Source organism: Boleophthalmus pectinirostris, unplaced genomic scaffold, assembly GCF_026225935.1.
Source record: "Boleophthalmus pectinirostris isolate CB_2022bp ecotype Guang Dong unplaced genomic scaffold, ASM2622593v1 HiC_scaffold_23, whole genome shotgun sequence".
Classification (NCBI taxonomy): Eukaryota; Metazoa; Chordata; class Actinopteri; order Gobiiformes; family Gobiidae; genus Boleophthalmus; species Boleophthalmus pectinirostris.
Genome location: NW_026571207.1, coordinates 50006 through 71969, shown reverse-complemented (window position 1 = coordinate 71969; position 21964 = coordinate 50006). Strand labels below are relative to the sequence as shown.

The following is a 21964-nucleotide window of genomic DNA, read 5'->3' as shown; positions in this document are numbered from 1 at the left end:
GTATTTACAGCAGTAATAGTAGTAGTAGTAGTAGTATATGTAGTAGTAGTAGTAGTATATATAGTACTCACGGTGATGGATCCTTTTCCTGCAGGTTTGTCTTTTTTCAGTTGAAGAGGACGAGTCAAACTTTTACTCGACACGATCTGGAACAGAGACACAGTTAGCCCCGCCCCCTGACCCTGACCTCGCCCCCTGACCCCGCCCCTCACCTGCCCCAGCGCGATCTCGGCTCCGCCCAGGAAGTCATCGTCCTTCAGGTCGCTGGTTTTGTTGTCGATGTCGTAGACGCAGAACTTGAGCTGCTGCACCGACTCGAAGTGAAACTGAATCCTCAACCTGGAACTGAAGCTCGGAGACGAAGTGTTCTGCACCTGCTCCGTGCGACCCACCTGCACACACACACACACAGGGACCTTACACACACTGATACACACATACACCTGCACATACACACACACACACACACACAGGACCTTACACACACTGATACACACATACACCTGCACATACACACACACACACAGGGACCTTACACACACTGATACACACATACACCTGCACACACACACACACACACAGGGACCTTACACACACTGATACACACATACACCTGCACACACACACACACACACACAGGGACCTTACACACACTGATACACACATACACCTGCACACACACACACACACACAGGGACCTTACACACACTGATACACACATACACCTGCACACACACACACACACACACAGGGACCTTACACACACTGATACACACATACACCTGCACACACACACACACACAGGGACCTTACACACACTGATACACACATACACCTGCACACACACACACACACAGGGACCTTACACACACTGATACACACATACACCTGCACATACACACACACACAGGGACCTTACACACACTGATACACACACACACACACACACACAGGAACCTTACACACACTGATACACACATACACCTGCACATACACACACACACACAGGGACCTTACACACACTGATACACACATACACACACACACACACAGGGATCTTACACACACATACACACCTGCACATACACACGCACACAGGGACCTTACACACACTGACCCACCTGCACATTCACACACAGGGACCTTACACACACTGATACACACATACACACCAAGGGACCTTACACACACTGATACACACATACACCTGCACATACACATGCACAGGAACCTTACACACACTGATACACGCACACACGAGGGCACCTTACACACTGATACACACATACACCTGCACATACAGGGACCTTACACACACTGACACCTGCACATACAGGGACCTTACACACACTGACCCACCTGCACATACAGGGACCTTACATACACTGACCCACCTGCACATACAGGGACCTTACACACACTGACACACACAAACACCTGCACATACACACACAGGGACCTTACACACACTGATACACGCACACACATGAGGGCACCTTACACACATAGACACACACACACACAGAGGCGGTGGGAGGGCATCCGGCTCACCTCGGTCCAGGTCTCCTGGTTCTTCTGGAGGAGGACACACATCGGGTCGGACTTGGAGCCCACATCTTTGTCCAGAAGGTTTGAGCAGGAGACGGACAACTCCACCAGAGACACACAGTCTGCCATCTGAGGACACACGGACAGATAATACTCCCTACAACTGTACATCTCACCCTTATGTCACAGATAATACTCCCTACAACAGCTCACCCTTATGACTCGTCACTCTGTGTCTTTCTCTTGTATAAAGTTGTGTTTTTATATTTTATTACTTATTTTTCTGTTGTATTTTGAATTCTGGTCACTTGTCTTCTTGTCTCAGGGACGAGTGTGGACATGTGTGTGGACATGTGTGTGGACATGTGTGGGGACGAGTGTGGGGATGAGTGGGGACGTGTGTGGGGATGAATGTGGACATGTGGACGAGTGTGGACATGTGTGGGGACGAGTGTGTGGATGAGTGGGGACGAATGTGGACATATGGACGAGTGTGGACATGTGGACAAGTGTGGACATGTGGACGAGTGTGGACGAGTGTGGGGATGAGTGGGGACGAGTGTGGGGATGAGTGGGAACGAGTGTGTGGATGAGTGGGGACGAATGTGGACATATGGACGAGTGTGGACATGTGGACAAGTGTGGACATGTGTGGACATGTGGACGAGTGTGGGGATGAGTGGGGACGAGTGTGGGGATGAGTGGGGACGAATGTGGACATGTGGACGAGTGTGGACATGTGCGGGGACGAGTGTGGGGACAAGTGTGGACATGTGTGGGGACGAGTGTGGACATGTCGGGGGGTTGTGTTTTAAATGTTTTATTTTTCTTGACAGTTGGCGAAACAGAGTAGAATGTTCCTCCACTAGATTCGTATTTACACAAACATGACGATAAAAACTCATTTGATCTGTACATTTACATTTATATTATTCTGTTTTATTTGTAAAATAAATTTATTATTCTGTCTTTCTAACTGCTTTTTTAGAATTGATTCTTACCATTTATATTTTTACTCTTGTAAATCCACAATCTGACCAAGAAAAGTCTTAAACATTTTCCATCAGAAATGAGACCGGACCAGAGACCGGACCAGAGTCCGAACCAAAGACCCGACCAAAGACCGGCTCAGGGACCAGGGACAGTGTGCCCTTGTTCCCTCATTTTTTCCCCTTTTCTTTCCAAAATTCGGCCCTGTGTTCCCACATTTCCTTTATCGTCAATTTTCATCAGATTTTATCCCAATTTGTCCGAGTGTGTTCGTCAGTTGGACCGACCTGATCTCCAGCAGACGACAAATGTGATGCAGGTCAACGAGCAAAGGACCTGAGGCTGAAGTGACTCTGAACCAGCACTTTAAACGCCTTATCAAAATAAAAATGACTTGAGTTAAAAGTTTCATTTTGGGAAAAATCTTAGAAATGAGGGAACACAGAGCTGAGACTGGACCAGACCAGGGACCAGGGACCAGGGACCAGGGATCAGAGACCAGAGCGTCAGAGCAGTTTTTCGTCACTGATGTGGTTTTTTGTATTTTTAAAAACATAAAACAACAAGAAAACAACAGACTTTATGTTTGTGAGTTTCTTCCGGTGTCGGTCTGTGCTCCAGGCTTTTCCTCACAGAAGACCGGCTGTAGACCAGGACTAGACCAGGACTAGACCCGGACTCTCTTGGACCCTGCGGCTGGTCCCTCCTCCCGACCGCTCACATCTTCTTCCAGGAGGGTCACTAGATTCTGGTGGGGAGTTCCTCTTCTCTGCCCCACGTCCACGGCACACTTTCCTTCAAACGTTACACTTCACACGTCACACTTAAAGTGTCCCGGTTCCGTTTGGACTCACAGAACCATGACCCTCTGAGGGAAACAGAACTCCTCAGACTCTGACCAAACCCCACGACAACTTCCCCCGTTTCTGGAAGTGCGCGTTAGATTGCCATTTATCAGTATTATGATAACAGTAAAACTCCGCTCTGGTCTCTGAGGGCCGTGCAAAGCTCTTAAAACTCACTGGTCACGTTTCCATGAGCGCTTTAACTCTAAATAAAAACATTTAATTCCGAACAAAAATAAATCCTGCTTTAAAAAGAGCAAGGAAACAATGAAAGCCAATTTCTACCACAAAATAATAAAAGCCTCGTTTAAATTCGTAATTCTGATGTTTATATTCATAATTATGACGTTTAAACTCGTAATTATGACTTTTAATCTTGTAATTATGACGTTTATACTTGTAATTCTGACTTTTATACTCGTAATTCTGACTTTTAAACTCATAATTATGATGTTTATACCATAATTGACTTTAAAACGCATAGTTATGACATTTAAACTCATAATTATGACATTTATACTTGTTTTTTATGTTTATATTCATAATTATGACATTTAAACTCGTAATTCTGATGTTCGTATTCGTAATGACATTTAAAGTCATAATTACGAGTTTAAACTTCAGAATTACAAGTTTAAAACCCGTAATTCTGATGTTTAAACTCGCAAATATGACTTTTAAACTCGTAATTATGACAGTTAAACTTATGTTTAAACCCATAATTATGAATTTTAAATCCGTAATTGTTACTTTCTGTGACGCTTTTATTTTTTATTTACTGACACAAACGGGCTTCCATAATAAACACTTCATTAAGAATTAAAAGTGATGATTGTGATTGAATATTAATATTGAAGCAAGTGTTTGTTTTCTTCTGATTTTAAATGTGAGTTTGTTTCCTGGATCCTGTTTGTGGTTTGTTGTTGTTCAAATGCTGCTGGTGCTTCAGGCTCGTCGTGTCGTTCTTCTGATGCGTCGATCCGGACGATCCGGTCCTGGTTCTGTCTCGGGACTTTGATCCACGTCTCTTTGGATTTGTGAGCGGGATGCGGGAGTGGGCTGAGCTTTTGTCTTCTTCTTCCCTCCTCCTCCTCAGCTCACAGACGGAAAGTGTGATGAGACAATTCTCCAGTTCTCATCAGAACCACTGCTGGTCCAGAAAGTCTGGACGGTGTTCGTGTCCATGGAGGAACCATAAACCCAGACGCCAGAAAAGCCGGGAGCAGAACCTTCTCCCCAGACGTTCACACACATGAAATAAAAAACATTTCACCAGTTTAACACGGAAATATTCTGAAGCATTTAATTGAGAATTTAAAAAAGCCTGATGTAAACGTGGCCAGTGTGGTGCAGAAGGTCGGTGAGGAACATCTCTGGACAAACGCTTCCCAACAAACTCATACTGTTTTACACAGAAAAAAAACCCATCAGACTTTAATTTGATATTTTTACACACGAGCAAAGATCGAGAAACAAACACGTGAGCAGAGAAAACTCAGGCTCAGTTCATGATGCGGGAGGAAACATCTCAGTCTTGTAAAAACAGAAGCCACTTTTCAGATTCATGATTCAGTGAGAAACAAGAGAAACCGTTGAGTTCATGATAAAACCAGGACAAGAACATGATGGACCTGAGTCTGACCTTTACACGGCTCCACAACAAACACCACAAACAGAACCAGAGGAACCTGAGGAACCAGAGGAACCTGAGGAACCAGAGGAACCTGAGGAACCAGAGGGACCAGAGGGACCAGAGGGACCAGAGGAACCAGAGGGACCAGAGGAACCGGGACATGATGGACAGGGCGTCTCGAGAGCAGCTGCTGAAGGATCACATCATCTTCTCCAGTTAAACAAAAACTTTGACAAAAAAAAAAAAAGCATCAGATTCAAAAGATTTAAACAATTTCACTTTTCTTAAAAAACAAAAACACACAAAGAGCTTTTTCCAAACAGAAACCACCGATATTTACAAGAACCGCAGGAAAACACGACACGGACGGGACGGGAGGGACCCGACACACACGAGGAGGGACCTGACACACACGAGGAGGGACCTGACACACACGGGGAGGGACCCGACACACACGGGGGAGGGGACCCGACACACACACGGAGAGGGACCGACACACACGAGGAGGGACCTGACACACACGGGGGGGGGGACCCGACACACACGAGGAGGGACCCGACACACACGGGGGGGGACCTGACACACACGGGGGGGAGGAACCTGACACACACGAGGAGGGACCCGACACACACGGGGGGGGGGGGCACAGGGGGAGGGCGTGTGCAGCAGTCCGTGTCCTCGTGTCGCTGGGAGGGCATCTGTAGCTGTAGCGGCGGATGCGATGGCGGCGTTTCTAGCCCAGGCTGATCTTGACCTTGCGCGCGCCGATGGGGCGGTCGTTGAGGTCGGAGACGGCGGCGGCGGCCTCGTTGGCGTTGTGGAAGGCGACCATGGCCTCTCCGGTGGGCAGACCTTTGTCGTTGAACTGGAGGCAGACGGAGCCGGGCATCACCTGGTAGCCGTAGAAGAAGTCCATGATCTCGTCGGGCGTGACGGTGAAGGGCATGTTCTGCAGCTTCACCACGGCCGGGCCGCCGTTGGCGCCGGCACCGGCCGCGGGGGCGGGGCTCCGCGGAGGGCGGGGTCGGGGGGGAAGGCGGGGGGCGGGGCGCCGTGTCTCGGGGGGGCGTTGCCATTGTTGCGGTTGGGCGTTTTGCGCCCGTCGAAGGGGACGACGCCCCTCGGGTCCTGGCCGAACGGAGCCGCCGCCCTGAAGCCCGGCGGGTCGAGGGCGGGCGCGGGCAGCCCGGGCACCAGGGGGGGGCGGGACGCTGAGGTCCGGCCCCAGGGCGGGGCCCAGGGGCGGGACGGGGGGTGGGGCCAGGCCGTTGCCGGGGGCGGAGAAGGGAGGGGCGAAGGGGGTGGGGTTACGGATGAAGCCGAAGTCGTCCGCCAGCGCCCCGAAGGCGTGTCCTGGGGGCGGGCCCAGATGGGCCGGGGGCGGGGTCAGGTGTGAAGGGGGCGGGGCCTGGCCGAGGGCGGGCCTCTGTCCCCGTTTGTTCTGCGGCGGCGGGTTCCGCTCCACCTCCTTCATGTGCTCATATGTGACCAGGTGCACGAAGGCGTCACGCCCGTTGAGTTTCTGGCGGTGCAGGCGCTCCGCCTTCCTGGCGTCTTCGTCCGACCGGAGCTGGACCACGGCCTGGCCCAGCCCGTTGCCGTGGGCATCGGTCAGGACCTTCAGAGAGTCCTCGTACAGACCCAGACCCTCCAGGAAGCCGCGCACGTCCTTGCGGGACACGTTGTAGGGGATGTTGGTGATGTGCACGCAGGTCTTGGGCGCCCGCGTGGCATCGGCGTTTTTGGCGTCACTGTCGCGTTTGCGAATCTGTTGGATCTTGTCCATCATGCCTTTGCGGGTGATGGGGTGCACCTGGATGAAGCGCGCGCCCATGTACTGCATGTGCGCGCCCAGCGCCGCCTTGTAGTCCTGCTCCGTGACGAACTCCACGAAGCCTTCGCCCGTGGCTTTGCCGTTGGCGCCGTAGGCGATGTACATACTGTCCTCCACCACCGACAGGTTCTTGAAGAACTCCTTCACCTGGTTCTTGTCCACCTCGTAGGGCAGACCTTTGAGGTACACGCACAGGTCCTGTCTGTGCGGAGAGCGAGAGCGCCCCCTCTGGTCTCTGGGAGCGCCGCCCTGAGCTGGACGCCCGCGCTCCTGAGGCTCCGCTCCTTTCTCGCCGGCGCCGTTCCACTGGCGCTCAGAGGCGGGGCTTACCTCCACGTAGCGCTGGCCCAGATGCCCGCCCCCTCGCTTCAGCGCCTCGTAACTGTCCTGTGCCGAGAAGAAGCGGACGAGCGCCCGCCCCGTGGACCGGCCCTGAGCGTCGCGCACGAAACGCACGCCCTCCACCGCCACGCCCCTGAAGAAGTCTCGGAGCTCCGCCTCCGAACACGAGTACGGCAGGTTCTGCACCGACAGCACCAGGTCATCGGGGGTCAGGGGGGCGGAGACGGGTGGAGGGTTGGACACCGCCTTCATGTGGAGCCCCAGGGGGGCGAGGGGCGAGGGCAGCGGCGAGGGCAGAGGGGTCATGGGGTTAAAGAGCAGAGGGTTGGGCGCCCCCAGAGGAGGGGGAGGGCGGGGTTAAAGGGGGGGAGGGGCGACATGTGCGCCAGGTGAGACATGGGCGGGACGGGCGGCACGGAGGGCGGCGGGAGGGAGGGCATGGGCGGCAGGGCCATGTTGGGCAGCGCGGCGAGGGGTGGGTTCAGGGACGCCAGCGCCGTGGTGAGCGTGGAGGCGGAGCTGTAGCTGGGGGCGGAGCTGAAGCTGGGGGGGAAGGCGGCAGCCATGTTGAGGGGGGCTTTGGTTTCCTGCGCGGGGGCGGGGGCGGCGAACTGGGCGGGGCGCTGGGGGGCGGAGGGGGAGGCTGAGGGAGGGGCGGCGACGGAGGGGCGTGTCCCGGCGGGCGGGGCCTCGGCGGGGGTGGGTTCGAAGCGGCGGCGGCTCAGCTCAATGGTGTTCTGCATCTCCGTCTTGCTGCTCAGTAACAGAGACACTTTGGAGCCTTTGATGGCGCCGCCCGTACGCATCATCCCCAGACGCGCGTCCTCGTCCGTGGCGAACACGATGAACGCCTCGCCGTGCTCCCCGCCCACGATGTGCACGCCGCCGTCCGGGATGGTCAACCCCGAGAAGAAGTGGCGGATGTCCATGGTCCCGGCCACGATGGGCAGGCCCTGCAGACGGATGACCACAGCCATGACTGAGGTCAGAGGTCAGGGGTCAGGGGTCAGGGCTACACCTGAGGAGAAAAGTGAGGGTTAGAGCCGCACCGCCATACGCTCAAAAACACGCTCAAAACACACTGAAACACGCTCGAAACACGCTCAAAAACACGCTCAAAAACACTCAAAACACACTGAAACACGCTCAAAAACATGCTCAAACACACGCTCAAAAACACGCTGAAACACACGCTCAAAACACACTGAAACACACTCAAAACACGCTGAAACACACTCAAAACACGCTCAAAAACACACTCAAAAACACGCTGAAACACACTCAAAACACGCTCAAAAACACACTCAAACACGCTCAAAAACACGCTCAATCACACCATCCACACGTGGACACGACAAACATCCTGAACGTCACTGTCAACAGTCAAGAGCCAATCAGAACACAGCTCCAGAAATTGCACAGAAACTGCCGAACTAATCACACGAGGCGATTTTAGAGACTTTAACACAAAGTGTCAGACGTCTGAGGGACACAAACGTCTGAGGGACACAAACGTCTGAGGGACACAAACGTCTGAGGGACACAAACGTCTGAGGGACACCACAAAAATCTGCACTTCTGTCACTGGACTCAAGTTTGAGCAAAGATCTTTCACCGCTCGTCCAACAGACAAATGCGGACCGGCTCAGCGTCTTGCGGACCGGCTCAGGGCCCTGCGGACCGGCTCTAGGTCGCTCTGAGGGGGTTGAAGATGATTTGAGGCAGGACCACACGTCGGCCTTGAGTCTCCGCTCTGTCCTCAGGCACAGTTCAGGTTTATAGTCTGAGTCAGATGAGCAGAAGTGTTCAAGATCACGACTGATCTCACAACACCAGGAGACCAACTCTGAACACTGAGAGCCTGACCTGAGGGCCTGACCTGACCTGAGAGCCTGACCTGAGGGCCTGACCTGACCTGAGAGCCTGACCTGAGAGCCTGACCTGAGGGCCTGACCTGAGAGCCTGACCTGAGAGCCTGACCTGAGGGCCTGACCTGAGAGACCTGACCTGAGAGCCTGGCCTGAGGGCCTGACCTGAGGGCCTGACCTGACCTGACCTGACCTGAGGGCCTGACCTGAGGGCCTGACCTGAGGGCCTGACATGACCTGAGAGCCTGACCTGAGAGCCTGACCTGAGAGCCTGGCCTGAGGGCCTGGCCTGAGGGCCTGACCTGAGGGCCTGGCCTGAGGGCCTGGCCTGAGGGCCTGACCTGAGGGCCTGACCTGAGGGCCTGACCTGACCTGAGGGCCTGACCTGAGGGCCTGACATGACCTGAGAGCCTGACCTGAGAGCCTGACCTGAGGGCCTGGCCTGAGGGCCTGACCTGAGGGCCTGACCTGACCTGAGGGCCTGACCTGTCTCCTGTTTGTAGGTCCATGGTCAGACTGAACAGTGACAGAGAGAGAGCGCCCCCCTCAGGCCTGAGCGATGATGCTGAGTCACAGTTTAACGAGCAGAAAACATCTTCACTCCAAACACTTTGGTCCAGTGACAGAACTTCATTTTAGCACAGAGTGACCTCGGAGAGTCCAGACCTCAGGTCCTCCAGCAGACCTCAGATGTTCTGGCCCATGAGGTTTGGGTTGGTTTGTTTGTTTGTAGAGCGTTTCCTCTGGAGAAGGTCTGGAGTCTCTGAGATGTTCATGCACACAGACACTACCACATGCACAGACGTTATGTTAATGTTCTCCTGCTCTGACCGAGGACGAATCTGTGAGGGGCGTGTCTCCAGGGCGTGTCTCCAGGGGCGTGTCTCATGGTGTGGAGTTTGACCAATCAAAAGAACAAGACAAAAACCTGCACGAACGACCAATCGCACGAGCACAGAACGACCAATCAGATCAGGCCATTTCAAACTGAAGAGGAACCACAGAATGTCCAACAGAACATCTGCAGAAGACCCAAACCTCTGAGTCTCCACAGCTCAAGAACACCTAGAACATGACCACCTCCAGAACATGTCCACCACCTCCAGAACATGTCCACCACCTCCAGAACATGTCCACCAACACCTCCAGAACATGTCCACCAACACCTCCAGAACATGATCACCTCCAGAACATGTCCACCAAATCCAGAACATGACCTCCTCCAGAACATGTCCACCAACACCTCCAGAACATGACGACCATCTCCAGAACATCTCCATCACCTCCTCCAGAACATCTCCACTTCCACCTCCAGAACATGACCACCACCTCCAGAACATCTCCACCTCCACCTCCAGAACATGTCCTCCACCACCTCCAGAACATGTCCTCCACCACCTCCAGAACATGTCCTCCACCACCTCCTCCAGATCATCTCCACCTCCACCTCCTCCAGAACACCTCCACCTCCTCCAGAACACCTCCACCTCCTCCACGTGCCTGGCCCAGGTCCAGAAGATAACCATCTGAAGCTGGTTGTGAACATATGAACCGTCTGTAGAAACTCCAAACTGCTCTGAAACTTCCTGGAGGAGTTTAAATTTATCCTCTTGGTTTTTATTGGTGATGTTTTTGTCGTGAGAGGTTGAAATGTCTCAAGTTCTGGACGTTATTTGGTGAAACGTTGAAAATGTGTTCAAATCTGTTTTAAATGTTTAAATTCTGTTTAAAATCCGTTTAAAATCTGTTTAAAATTCTATTTTAAATCTGTTTTAATTCCGTGTTAAATCTGTTTTAAATCAGTTTTAAATGTTCCAGGTGAAACGAGGTGTTGGTGTGAAGCTCCACACTGAAGCTTCTGTTTCTCTCATGGATCAAGTTTAAATTTTATTTACAATAAAAATGTGTGAAAAATATAATTTGGTAACAAAATTTTACTCAAATCTATTTCACAACTGTATTTGTTTCATTTACTGTAAAAATAAAAGTTTACTTGTTAGTGTGTTAAAGTAATATTTTTATTTTAAAAGTTAAATCGAGACATAAAGGAAGGAAACGAGGTTTGGTGGATTTGTTGCTGATGATTCTAAATGTGAATGAAAATTCAATTTATTAAATTGATTCAAGTCGTTACAGACACTTTTCCTTCAGATTGAGTTTTATTAAAGTTTGTTTTTGTGTTTCAGTTGGAGTGTGATTGGGTTTTGACATAAAATATTGATTTTAAAGTGTTCACATGCTTCAATTTGATTCAATATTAAAGTGTTTTACTCTTTTTTCTTTTTTACTCTTTTTATTAAAAAAAGAAAAAACATGTTTAATGTGCTGCTGTTTATTTGTGGATCCGTTTGTGTTTTTCAACATTTTCAATAAAATAATTTATTTTAAATGTCATTAAATTTGAACAGTTTGTCTATTGCGTTGAATTACATTTTAAAATATTTTTATCAAAGTTTTTTTTAAAGATGCATTTATGAAATTATCAATTCTGCACTGAAATATTTGAAAAAATCTACACATTTTCTATTTGTATTTATAATTTCATTCTGTGAGCATTTGAAAACTGAAACAAGTAAAATGTGAATTTAAAAGATTTGTACAACAGACGGAGTTCAGCTGACGTCACTCAGTCTGTGGGTTTGTGACGCTAACACAGTGCTTCTCAATTATTTTCTGTCATGCCCCCCCCAGGACGAATAAAACATCTCGCGCCCCCCGTATCTCCGTTTCTCTCCGCCTGTCTTCTCATCCCTGTTAAATATTTTTTCATGGTGTCACTTGAGCGTCTGCTACACTTCGTGTTTACATTTCATACTCAAACTCTGTGCTGTGTGCAAAGCGCGCATGCTCAGTGCAAACAAAACTCCTACACCACCGAGCGAATGCTCCCTGCGCACACTCTGCCAATGAGAGCGCTCTGCCCCCTAATGTAGTGGAAGTGCAATTGCACTTTATTCTAAAGGCCCGTTCAGACCAAAGCGTCAAAGTGTCCACTTTCTATGTAAAGTCTATGTGGACGCGCGACTAGAGCGTCCTGCGTTTTTGCGGCGAGTTTTCGGCGTCAGCGCGGCGCGAATCTGGCGTCAGCGCAGCGCGTCTTCAGCGTTTTGGCGTCAGCGGCCAAGACGCGCGTCCAAGGCGTCAGCGTCAAGAAGTTGAAAATTCTGAACTTTTCGCGTCAGACGCGCCGCGTCAACCAATCAGGGACGAGTATCCAGAGACGCAGCGACGTTATTATCAGGAAGAAAAACCCGAGAACCAGAACGAGAACCACAAACATGAGCGGAGCATAAATATATACACCACAATCACCGAGCCGATCGCGAGGACTACACCAGGACCGGACCAGGACCAAACCAGGACTAGACCGAGACTAAACAAGGACTAGACCGAGACTAGACCGAGACTAGACCGAGACTAGACCGAGACTAAACAAGGACTAGACCGGGACTAGACCGTGATTAGACCAGGACTAGACCGGGACTAGACCGGGACCAGACCGGGACCAGACCGTGATTAGACCAGGACTAGACCGGGACTGATCCAGTGTCATTAGCGGAGTAGAAATATATATACGCCCCAGTCGTCGACCCGATCTCCTCCTTTGATGTTTTATGTCATAAAAACACTCTCTCAGTCTGGTCTGACATTGTTTCGGGAAAAGAGCGGGACCGGGCTCTTGTTTCCAGGGCAACGGACGCGCGTCAAGTATTTTTGTCCCGTTCGTCCACGGCGTCAAAGATGCGCGTCGGGGGCGTCTGAACTCAAATGCAAAGGCGCTCAAATAGAGGCGTCAAGGCGTTTTTTGACGCTTTGGTGTGAACGGCCCTTAAGACAGTAAAAAAAATCTAAATAAAAAAATAAAAAAGCATGCTCCCCGAGGTCAAACGCGCCCCCCTTGACGGAGCCTCGTGCCCCCCTGGGGGGGGCGCGCCCCACTATTTGAGAAGCACTGCGCTAACAGAAGGAACTGCTCTGTCTGAGGTTCTGACGCTCAGCACACTGAATCTGACTCACTCTGACATGTGACCGGAACATCACACGCCCACGACAGAACCCACGACAACAGAACCCACGACAGAACCCACAACGACAGAACCCACGACGACGACAGAATCCACAACGACGACAGAACCCACAACGACGACAGAATCCACAACGACGACAGAACCCACAACGACGACAGAATCCACAGCGACGACAGAACCCACAACGACGACAGAACCCACGACGACGACAGAACCCACAACGACGACAGAAACCACAACGACGACGACAGACGACAGACCCACGACGACGACGACAGAACGACGACAGAGACGACACGACGACAGACGACAGAACAGAACCCACAACGACGACAGAACAACGAACAGAATCCACAGCGACGACAGAACCCACAACGACGACAGAACCCACGACGACGACAGAACCCACGACGACGACAGAACCCACGACACGACAGAACCCATGACAGAACCCATGACAGAATCGACAACGACAACAGAACCCACGACAGAACCCATGACAGAACCCACGACAGAGCCAACAACGACGACAGAACCCACGACAGAACCCATGACAGAACCCACGACAGAGCCAACAACGACAACAGAACCCACGACAGAACCGACAACAACAGAACCCATGACGACAGAACCCACGACAGAACCCACGACAGAACCGACAACAGAACCCACGACAGAACCCACGACAGAACCCACAACAACAGAACCCACAACAACAGAACCCACGACAGAAGAACCCACGACAGAAGAACCCACGACAGAAGAACCCACGACAGAACCCACGACAACAAAACCCACGACAGAACCAACGCCAACAACAAAACCGACGCCGACAACAGAACCGACACCGACAACAGGACCATCAACCACCAGACCACCAGACCATCAGATGAAACCACCAGACCACCAGAGCACTGAACCACCAGACCACCAGAGCACTGAACCACCAGACCACCAGAGCACTGAACCACCAGACCACCAGAGCACTGAACCACCAGACCACCAGAGCACTGAACCACCAGACCACCAGAGCACTGAACCACCAGACCACCAGAGCACTGAACCACCAGACCACCAGAGCACTGAACCACCAGACCACCAGACCACCAGACCATCAGAGCACTGCAGTCACTGCAGGATGAGAATCAGCAGAGCCAAAGATCCAAACACTGCAGAAGAACAAATCTGAGGAGCTCCTGCAAAAGGGAAACACTTTTCCTAAATTGTCCCGATAATAAACTTCTAAAAAAACACAAAGCACAGATGTCCTCCACCCGAACCCCACGGTCCATCTGAACTCCACCAACTCTCACAAACTGAGCACACAACAGAGAGCGTCTGAACCAGAGACCATCAGCGACCCACACGGGGTAAAGGTCAGAGTTAAAGGTCACGGCCATCGTAAAGAGGCACCAGCTTCAGCTCAAACACATCAGCAAACATCAGCTCAGACACAGACACAGCGAAGCAGCAGCAGCAACAGCAGCATCTGAAACAGCAAAGTCCAACAACAGCACGACAGCAAAAACTACAAAACTACAAACTCTCCCGTTTCATTCTGTGTCAAAACTTCTCCAAAAACCTGAAGCTCAGATCTGCACAAACACCGCCCACGCTCTGAAATGGGCCTCGTGCCCGTCCGAAACGGGCCTCGTGTCCGTCCGAAACGGGCCTCGTGTCCGTCCGAAACGGGCCTCGTGTTCGTTTGTCCGTTCACAGTTCAGTCTCAGAATGATTTGATAACAGGATCCTGTTAAAAACCACATCCAGAAGAATTGACAGTCGTTCTTCATTCTAACTAACAAACCATTGCAGAACCAGGACGTGACAATGAGCCCCAGAACCCCCCAGAACCAACCTGAACCAACCAGAGACAAAGTACAAACCCCAGGGCAGAAGACACCGTCTCAGTGAAATACAGAACCAACCAAACTAACATCCGAGTCCTCAAACTCGTCACCAACGACCACAAGAAAAAAACTCAAAAACAGAACTACACAGAACATCTAGAACCGCTCAGAAGACCAAAAACCAGCCGACAAGAACCGCGGCAGAGAAGAGACGAGAGCCGGAGTCTCGACGCAGCAGAACAAATGTACCAGAGCCAAAGTCCAGCCCAACAGCGTCCGGCCCGAACAAAGACCAAACTGAACCAAAGAGTTTACACCTTTTTATTTCCACTCACAGAACTGTTCTGCTCAACACGGTCTGGAGAAGGAACCAGATCCGAGTCTAGACTAAAACTGGTTTTGAACCTAGATTAGCCTCAGCTCCACCTCTTGGTCAGGATCTGTCACCCCAAAACGGGATCAAACCAGGACCAAACCAGGATCAAACCGGGATCAAACCAAGACCAAACTGAGCCCAAACCAGGACCAAACTGAGCCCAAACCAGTATCAAACTGAGCCCAAACCAGGACCAAACTGAGTCCAAACCAGGACCAAACCAGGACCAAACTGAGCCCAAACCAGGACCAAACTGAGACCAAACTGAGCCCAAACTAGGACCAAACCAGGATCAAACCAGGACCAAACCAAGCCCAAACCGGGACCAAACCGAGCCCAAACCGGGACCAAACCGAGATTAAACTGGGACCAAACTGAGCCCAAACCGGGATTAAACTGGGACCAAACTGAGCCCAAACCGGGATTAAACTGGGACCAAACTGAGCCCAAACCAGGATTAAACCGGGATCAAACTGAGCCCAAACCAGGATTAAACCGGGATCAAACTGAGCCCAAACCAGGACCAAACTGAGCCCAAACCGGGACCAAACTGAGCCCAAACCGGGATTAAACTGGGACCAAACTGAGCCCAAACCGGGATTAAACCGGGACCAAACTGAGCCCAAACCAGGATCAAACTGAGCCCAAACTGGGACCAAACTGAGCCCAAACCGGGATTAAACCGGGATCAAACTGAGCCCAAACCAGGACCAAACTGAGCCCAAACCGGGACCAAACTGAGCCCAAACCGGAATTAAACTGGGACCAAACTGAGCCCAAACCGGGATTAAACCGGGATCAAACTGAGCCCAAACCTGGATCAAACCAGGATCAAACTGGGACCAAGCCAGGCCAATCCCAAGCAGAAAGTGAAACCACAGCAGAAGGTTTTTTTTAACACCAAAGCAGCGTTTAAACAGCTACACACTTTTAAAACTTTTAAAACATTTCTCCTTTAACAAAACCAAGCAAACTGGAGCTCTGCTAAACACGGAAAAGACTCCATCTCCCACAATGCTTTGCCCACGAGAGAGGAACCAATCAGAAATCACAAACATGTAAGACATTCAAAAATTAATATCTGCTTTAACCAGAACAAAAAGTGCGGAGAAAACACAGAGCCGTAAAACTCTCAGTCTAAAACTTTAACTCGACACACAACTCGGAGGAACACGCTGAGGAACACACGAGGAACATGGACCAGAACCTCAGGTGAGACTAGAGGAGGAGCAGTCACCTGGAGCAGAAGAGCAGAGAAGAAGACAATCACAGGAGAAAGAAACAGCACAAAGCTTCATCGTTCTCAGCGTAAAAACGTAAATTATGACTCAGAGAACTTAGAACCACGAGCTTCATGTGACAACAAGCAGCCGACGTGAATGAAAATATTAGACTTATCCGAAGAAAACCCTCAAACTCAGATCTTCCAGCACATTATCAGAACATTACACTTCAAGATCAGAGAAACCACACAAACCAGCTCCCAACAACCTCCTGAGCTTCTCCCTCACAGAAACACAACAAACACTGAGCCACATGAACACAACGTGAAGTCAAACAACACTGAAGCATCCAGGACCTTCTCCAGGACCTTCTCCAGGACCTTCTCCAGGACCACACGGACCAGCTTCTGTTCTTCGGTTCTTTTTTTCAGCCTCAAAGTTGGTTTTGGTCTTGACAGTTTGTCCTCTTCGTCTTTGTCTGGTGATGTTTCAGTGTCGTGTCGCTCAGTTGAACAGTTTTTGTCTGTGTCTTCTTCTCGGTGGACTGAGGACGACAGCGCCACCTGCAGACGCACTTCCTCACGACACAATCCCAGGAGCGTGAGAGGAAAAAAAGCTCCTCGTCTCGTTTACCGTCCCGTGAGCGCGTTTCCATTTTGATTTTGATCCCGAATGTGTTTTTTTTTTTTCTCTCTCTCTCACGCTCCTGGGATTGTGTCGTGAGGAAGTCCGTCTGCAGGTGGCGCTGTCGTCCTGCCTCCGCCGAGAAGAAGACGCAGACAAAAACTGTTCAACTGAGCGACACGACACAGAAACATCACCAGACGAAGAGGACAAACCGTGAGGACCAAAACAAACTGGATCTGAAAAAAAAGAACCGAACCACAGAAATTATCAGGAGACCAAATGAACCTCAAACACAACGGATTCCAGGCTCTCCAAAAAATGTAGAAACAGTAAAAAATTTAAAAAAAATCGCAGGAGGAAAAATATAGTTAAAAGGATTTTATTTGAATGGCCAAAGCCGACGTGTTTGGACCTGAACTGGTCTTCATCAGGGTTTAAGTCAAAAAGAACATGGGCGTGGCCTTCAAGAACACATCAACCAACAGCAGACTGGAGTCGACTGGAGCCAAACAAAACAGGTGCACAGGAACAGGACACGGCACAGGCAAAAAATTATATAAATATAATAATAATTAGAGCCCAGCTGATATATCGGTTGGCCAATATTATCGGATTATCGATATTATTAAAGGCTAATACGGGTAGTTTCTTTACTCTCTAGGAGTTATGGGTCGGTCGCGATCGAAGCGGCTCTTAGATCCGGCTCTTTGAAGCGAACAACAGGAGCCTGCTTCTTATTGGGAGCCGTGTTTTCTCTTTTTTCTCACTTTTTCTCTTCAAGCCGCTTGTAGAGCCGTAGTTTGACAGCAGCAGCGGCTGAAAACAAAACTTTCAGAAATCTGTGAGTGCACAGGATAAAAAAAAAAAGTGCATATTTGGCTGCAGCTCAGCATAAAATGAATAAACCAGGACTAAACTTGGGCTCGAGAGAGAGAGACAGAGACCGAGTCCCGACACTCAGTCCTGGTTCAGTTCTGGTTTAGTCCTGTTTTACACGTGGTTTAAATCTGTTTTAGTCCTGGTTTAGTCCTTTTTCAGTCCTGGTTCAGTTCTGGTTTAGTCCTGCTTGCAACAAAACAATCTCAAGAGTCGCTTGGGAGCCGAAAGAGCCAGCTGCTTTAGTGAGCCGAGCCAAAAGAGCTGGTTCTCAAAAAAAAAAAAAAACAAAAACTGGAATCCCCGTCACTAGAACGTGATGCAAAAATACCATTAGTCCGACCAACTGTCTGTAAATATGACGTAAAGAGTCAGAAGAACAATAAATGTTTCCTAAATAAACCCAATTTAAAATCCACCAGAGCCAAACCCAAGTTTTTTTAAACAATTCAACATTTACAGTGAATTTTTACATCACTAAATATATCGGCAGCTCCAACTCCCATTATATCGGTTTCATATCGGCCACAACAAAAATCTGTATCGGTCGGGCTCTATATATAATAATAATAATAATCTAATAAAGAAAATACATCAACTAAATTCAGTTTGAATTCAGTCCTGATGAAGACCAGTTCAGGTCCAAACATGTCGGCTTTGGCCATTCAGATAAAATCCTTTTAACTACATTTTTCCTCATGTGATTTTTTTCTACTGTTTCTACTTGTCTGGAGTGGCCTGGAGTCCGTTTAAGTGTTTGAGTTCTGATCCTTCTTCCGAGAGCGTCCTCCACCCGCTCCCGCTGACTGGAACATCTGCACCAAACACACACTTTTCTTCTTTCTGCACCAAGTGAACCTCGCTGGACTACGGACCAGCTCCTCTTCAACAGGTTCTGCTCCCGAAGGAAACAGAGCGTCCTCCACGTCTCCACATCTCCACAGCCTCAGCCCAAGACCACGCTGACCCTATCCGCCAATCCACCTCCTCCAACTCCACCTCCATCCAACCCCTGTGCACACCTGAGACTGCCAAAACACGTCACAGAAGAGTTTCCCGAGTGTGTGTGTGTGTGTGTGGAGAACCGGACCAGGTTCTGGTTCCATTAGGGTGACCAGATTTTACAAACGGGTCATTCCACACCATTTCACCAAACGGCCCACGTACTTCCATCTCAAAAAATGTTAATAATTTTTTGTTCTTGTTTGTTTTCACTGGTCGACGTCTCCGTAAGTATCACACACACACACACACACACACACACACACAACACACACACACAGGACTGAGGGGTTGTATTCTTGTTCTCCTCGACTCTGTGTTCAAATAACATCGATACAAAGTTTGTATCTCCACTAGGGACGGGCATCCAATGAAATTTTCTTAATCGATCGTCGGGAGAATTAACGATCGATTATCGATTAATCATTAACGTTTTTATATTAAAATGATTATTATTATTAGTATCTGCACTAACCTGCATAAATAAATTCAACTTTACGACATATAAACATAAAAACTCTAGAGCCACATCAGCTGTTTGACATTATCATGTGTTTACAGTTTTGTTGCTTGTGGAGTGAAAGGAAACTCGTTTATGCAACACATTTGACATTTTTACTGTTCTGAGGATTAAAATGTTTGTGTTTCATATGAACTTTGCACAAGAAGTAATTTAACAAAGACTTTTAGTATCACAGACACGATTTATCCTTTATTTTTTATTGAACTGTATCGAATCGATTTGAAATATATCGTATTGTGGCCTGTGTATCGAGGTGTGTATCGTATCGGCAACTCCTTAATGATACCCAGCCCTAGTGTGGGCAGTGATGAAAACATTTAGAATAATTTTAGTTTGAAAGACCAAAAAAAAAGACCTTTTATATGGAACCAAACACATGTATCGATGTTATTTGAACAAAGAGTCGAGGAGCACAAAACTACAAAAGTTCAGCCTCTGTTTGTGTGTGTGTTTGTGTGTGTGATACTTACGGAGACGTCGACTAGTGAAAACAAACAAGAACAAATGATGTGATTTTGTCCTGTAAACGGACACATCCTCCTCTCACTAAATGAACTGAAACTTCAAAAGTAAAAATTAAAAATCATTCAAACTTCAGAGTTTGTACATGATCATGAAGGACCAGCTGGTCATTTTTTCAACATTTTTATAAAACATGAGGCGTGAGATTTTATGGAAATTTTAATGAAATGTCGTGGAACGACCCAACTCAAACAGTGGGACACTCGGTTTGTGGACGTTGGTAATAATAAAATAGTAAATCGAGTTTGTAATGAAAGAAAACTGTTCCACACTCGACTCATTCACGACCAACACCAGCCTCTACAGTCACATTTTCTTTGTGTTTTGGTCGTTTTTCTCTATGTTACGGTTTGTATTTCTCTTCACTGTTGACATGAGCAGATTGGTCCAAATTTATACAAGAAATGTCCCAAGCGTCTCCACTTTGGAGCAATTTGTGGTTTTGTGTAAATCTATCGGGACACGGGATCAGGACTGGGACTGTCCCGGGGACACAGGGACATGTGGACACCTCAGGTTAAACAGGTGACACAGAGCGGGTGCGATCGGGTCCAGGTCCAGGTCCTGGTCCTGGTTCTGGTCGTGAGTTGGGTCCAGTCTCCGCAGTGACGCCCTGACTGAGCCTCTGGGCCTTTTAAACTCTTCAATAGTTAAACACAACATTAAACTCTGGTGTTGTAAAGTCGGACATGTCGTTACATTGGTGCTGTTCGGGTCGTAAACGCCGCAGTTTTGTTTGTTTGTTTGTTTGGTTTGTTTTGTTTGTTATCTTAGCCACATTAGCTTAGCCGTTAGCTTAGCCGTTAGCTTGGCACGCCCCGCGCTCTTCCGTCTTTCCCTCGCCTTTTCTGTGACTCACTTCGGGAATAAAAATGTAAAGACACCGACCCCCCGGGCTCCTCCGGCAGCACCGAGGCAGCACCGGGCCCCACGGCAGAAACTTACCGAGAAAAGCGTCACAAAGTCCGTCTTTATCCGCAGCGGCTCCGGAGTCTGCGGCGCGGAACACAACTCAGGCACAAAATGGAGGACACGCACGGCTACGTCACCACGCACAGGGCACGTTTTTTTTTTTTTTTTTTTTTTTATTAAATTTATTTTGATTTTGGAAGATTGACAAAATCACCAACCGTTTAATTTCTCAATACAAAAAAAAAAAAAAGAAAAAAAAAAAAAAAGAAAAAAAACACCGAATACCAAAATTACATTAAACAAACGTGTTCTTGCCCTATAAAAAACAAATTCTATGTTCAGATTTCCATGTGTATTTTTATTTTTCTTAATAATTTTATAATAATAAATGTATGTGTCCTAAACTTAATAATAACTTAATAATATTAGCTAAGACTGAACCAGGACTAAATCAGGACTAAACCAGGACTAAACCAGAACTAAACCAGGAGAAAATCATTAAATCACTGAAGTTATTTATTTCTGCTTTAATTGTATTTATTTATTTATTTTTGTTCATTTTTGTAAAAACACATGAAAAGTGTTGTGGTGTTTTACACTGAGGAGAGTGAGTCTGGAGAACACAGAGACACTGAGGAGTCATAATAATAGAACCTAAACCCAGGGATGAGAGTGTGAGTGGATGTGGTGTTGAAGGTGTGGAGGTGGGTCAGTTGGTCAGAGGAAACTGTGTAGAAGGACACAGATCCACCAGGACAGTCCACAAACACTGACACTCTCCCAGAAGATGAACAGGGATGAGGGAGATGAGTGCGTTTGTGATTATGATGAACAGAGAAACCACCTTTCATCACACCACAGACTCCAGGACTGATCATTGTCTCCAAACAAACTTTCATCACCGACTCCTTTCCTTCTGATTCTTCTGTCACACACTGATATATAAACACTTCCACTCCACTGGA

The 21964-nt window shown here is 48.8% G+C and overlaps 1 protein-coding gene and 1 long non-coding RNA gene across 2 annotated transcripts; both read right to left on the bottom strand.

The window, feature by feature from the left end:
• Positions 1–4659: 4659 nt before the first annotated feature.
• On the bottom strand, positions 4660–5470 carry LOC129410672 (uncharacterized). Its single transcript, XR_008632978.1, has 2 exons — positions 5144–5470; positions 4660–5107 (listed from the first exon to the last, which is right to left on the bottom strand). It is a non-coding gene; the product is annotated as an uncharacterized LOC129410672 (long non-coding RNA).
• Positions 5471–5546: 76 nt separating this feature from the next.
• rbm12 (RNA binding motif protein 12) lies at positions 5547–21111 on the bottom strand. Its single transcript, XM_055159406.1, is given in 5 exon segments — positions 5547–6022; positions 6025–6219; positions 6221–7542; positions 7545–8210; positions 21033–21111. Coding segments are annotated over 4 exon segments (2415 nt in total). The 5' UTR covers positions 8170–8210; positions 21033–21111; the 3' UTR covers positions 5547–5749.
• Positions 21112–21964: the final 853 nt, after the last annotated feature.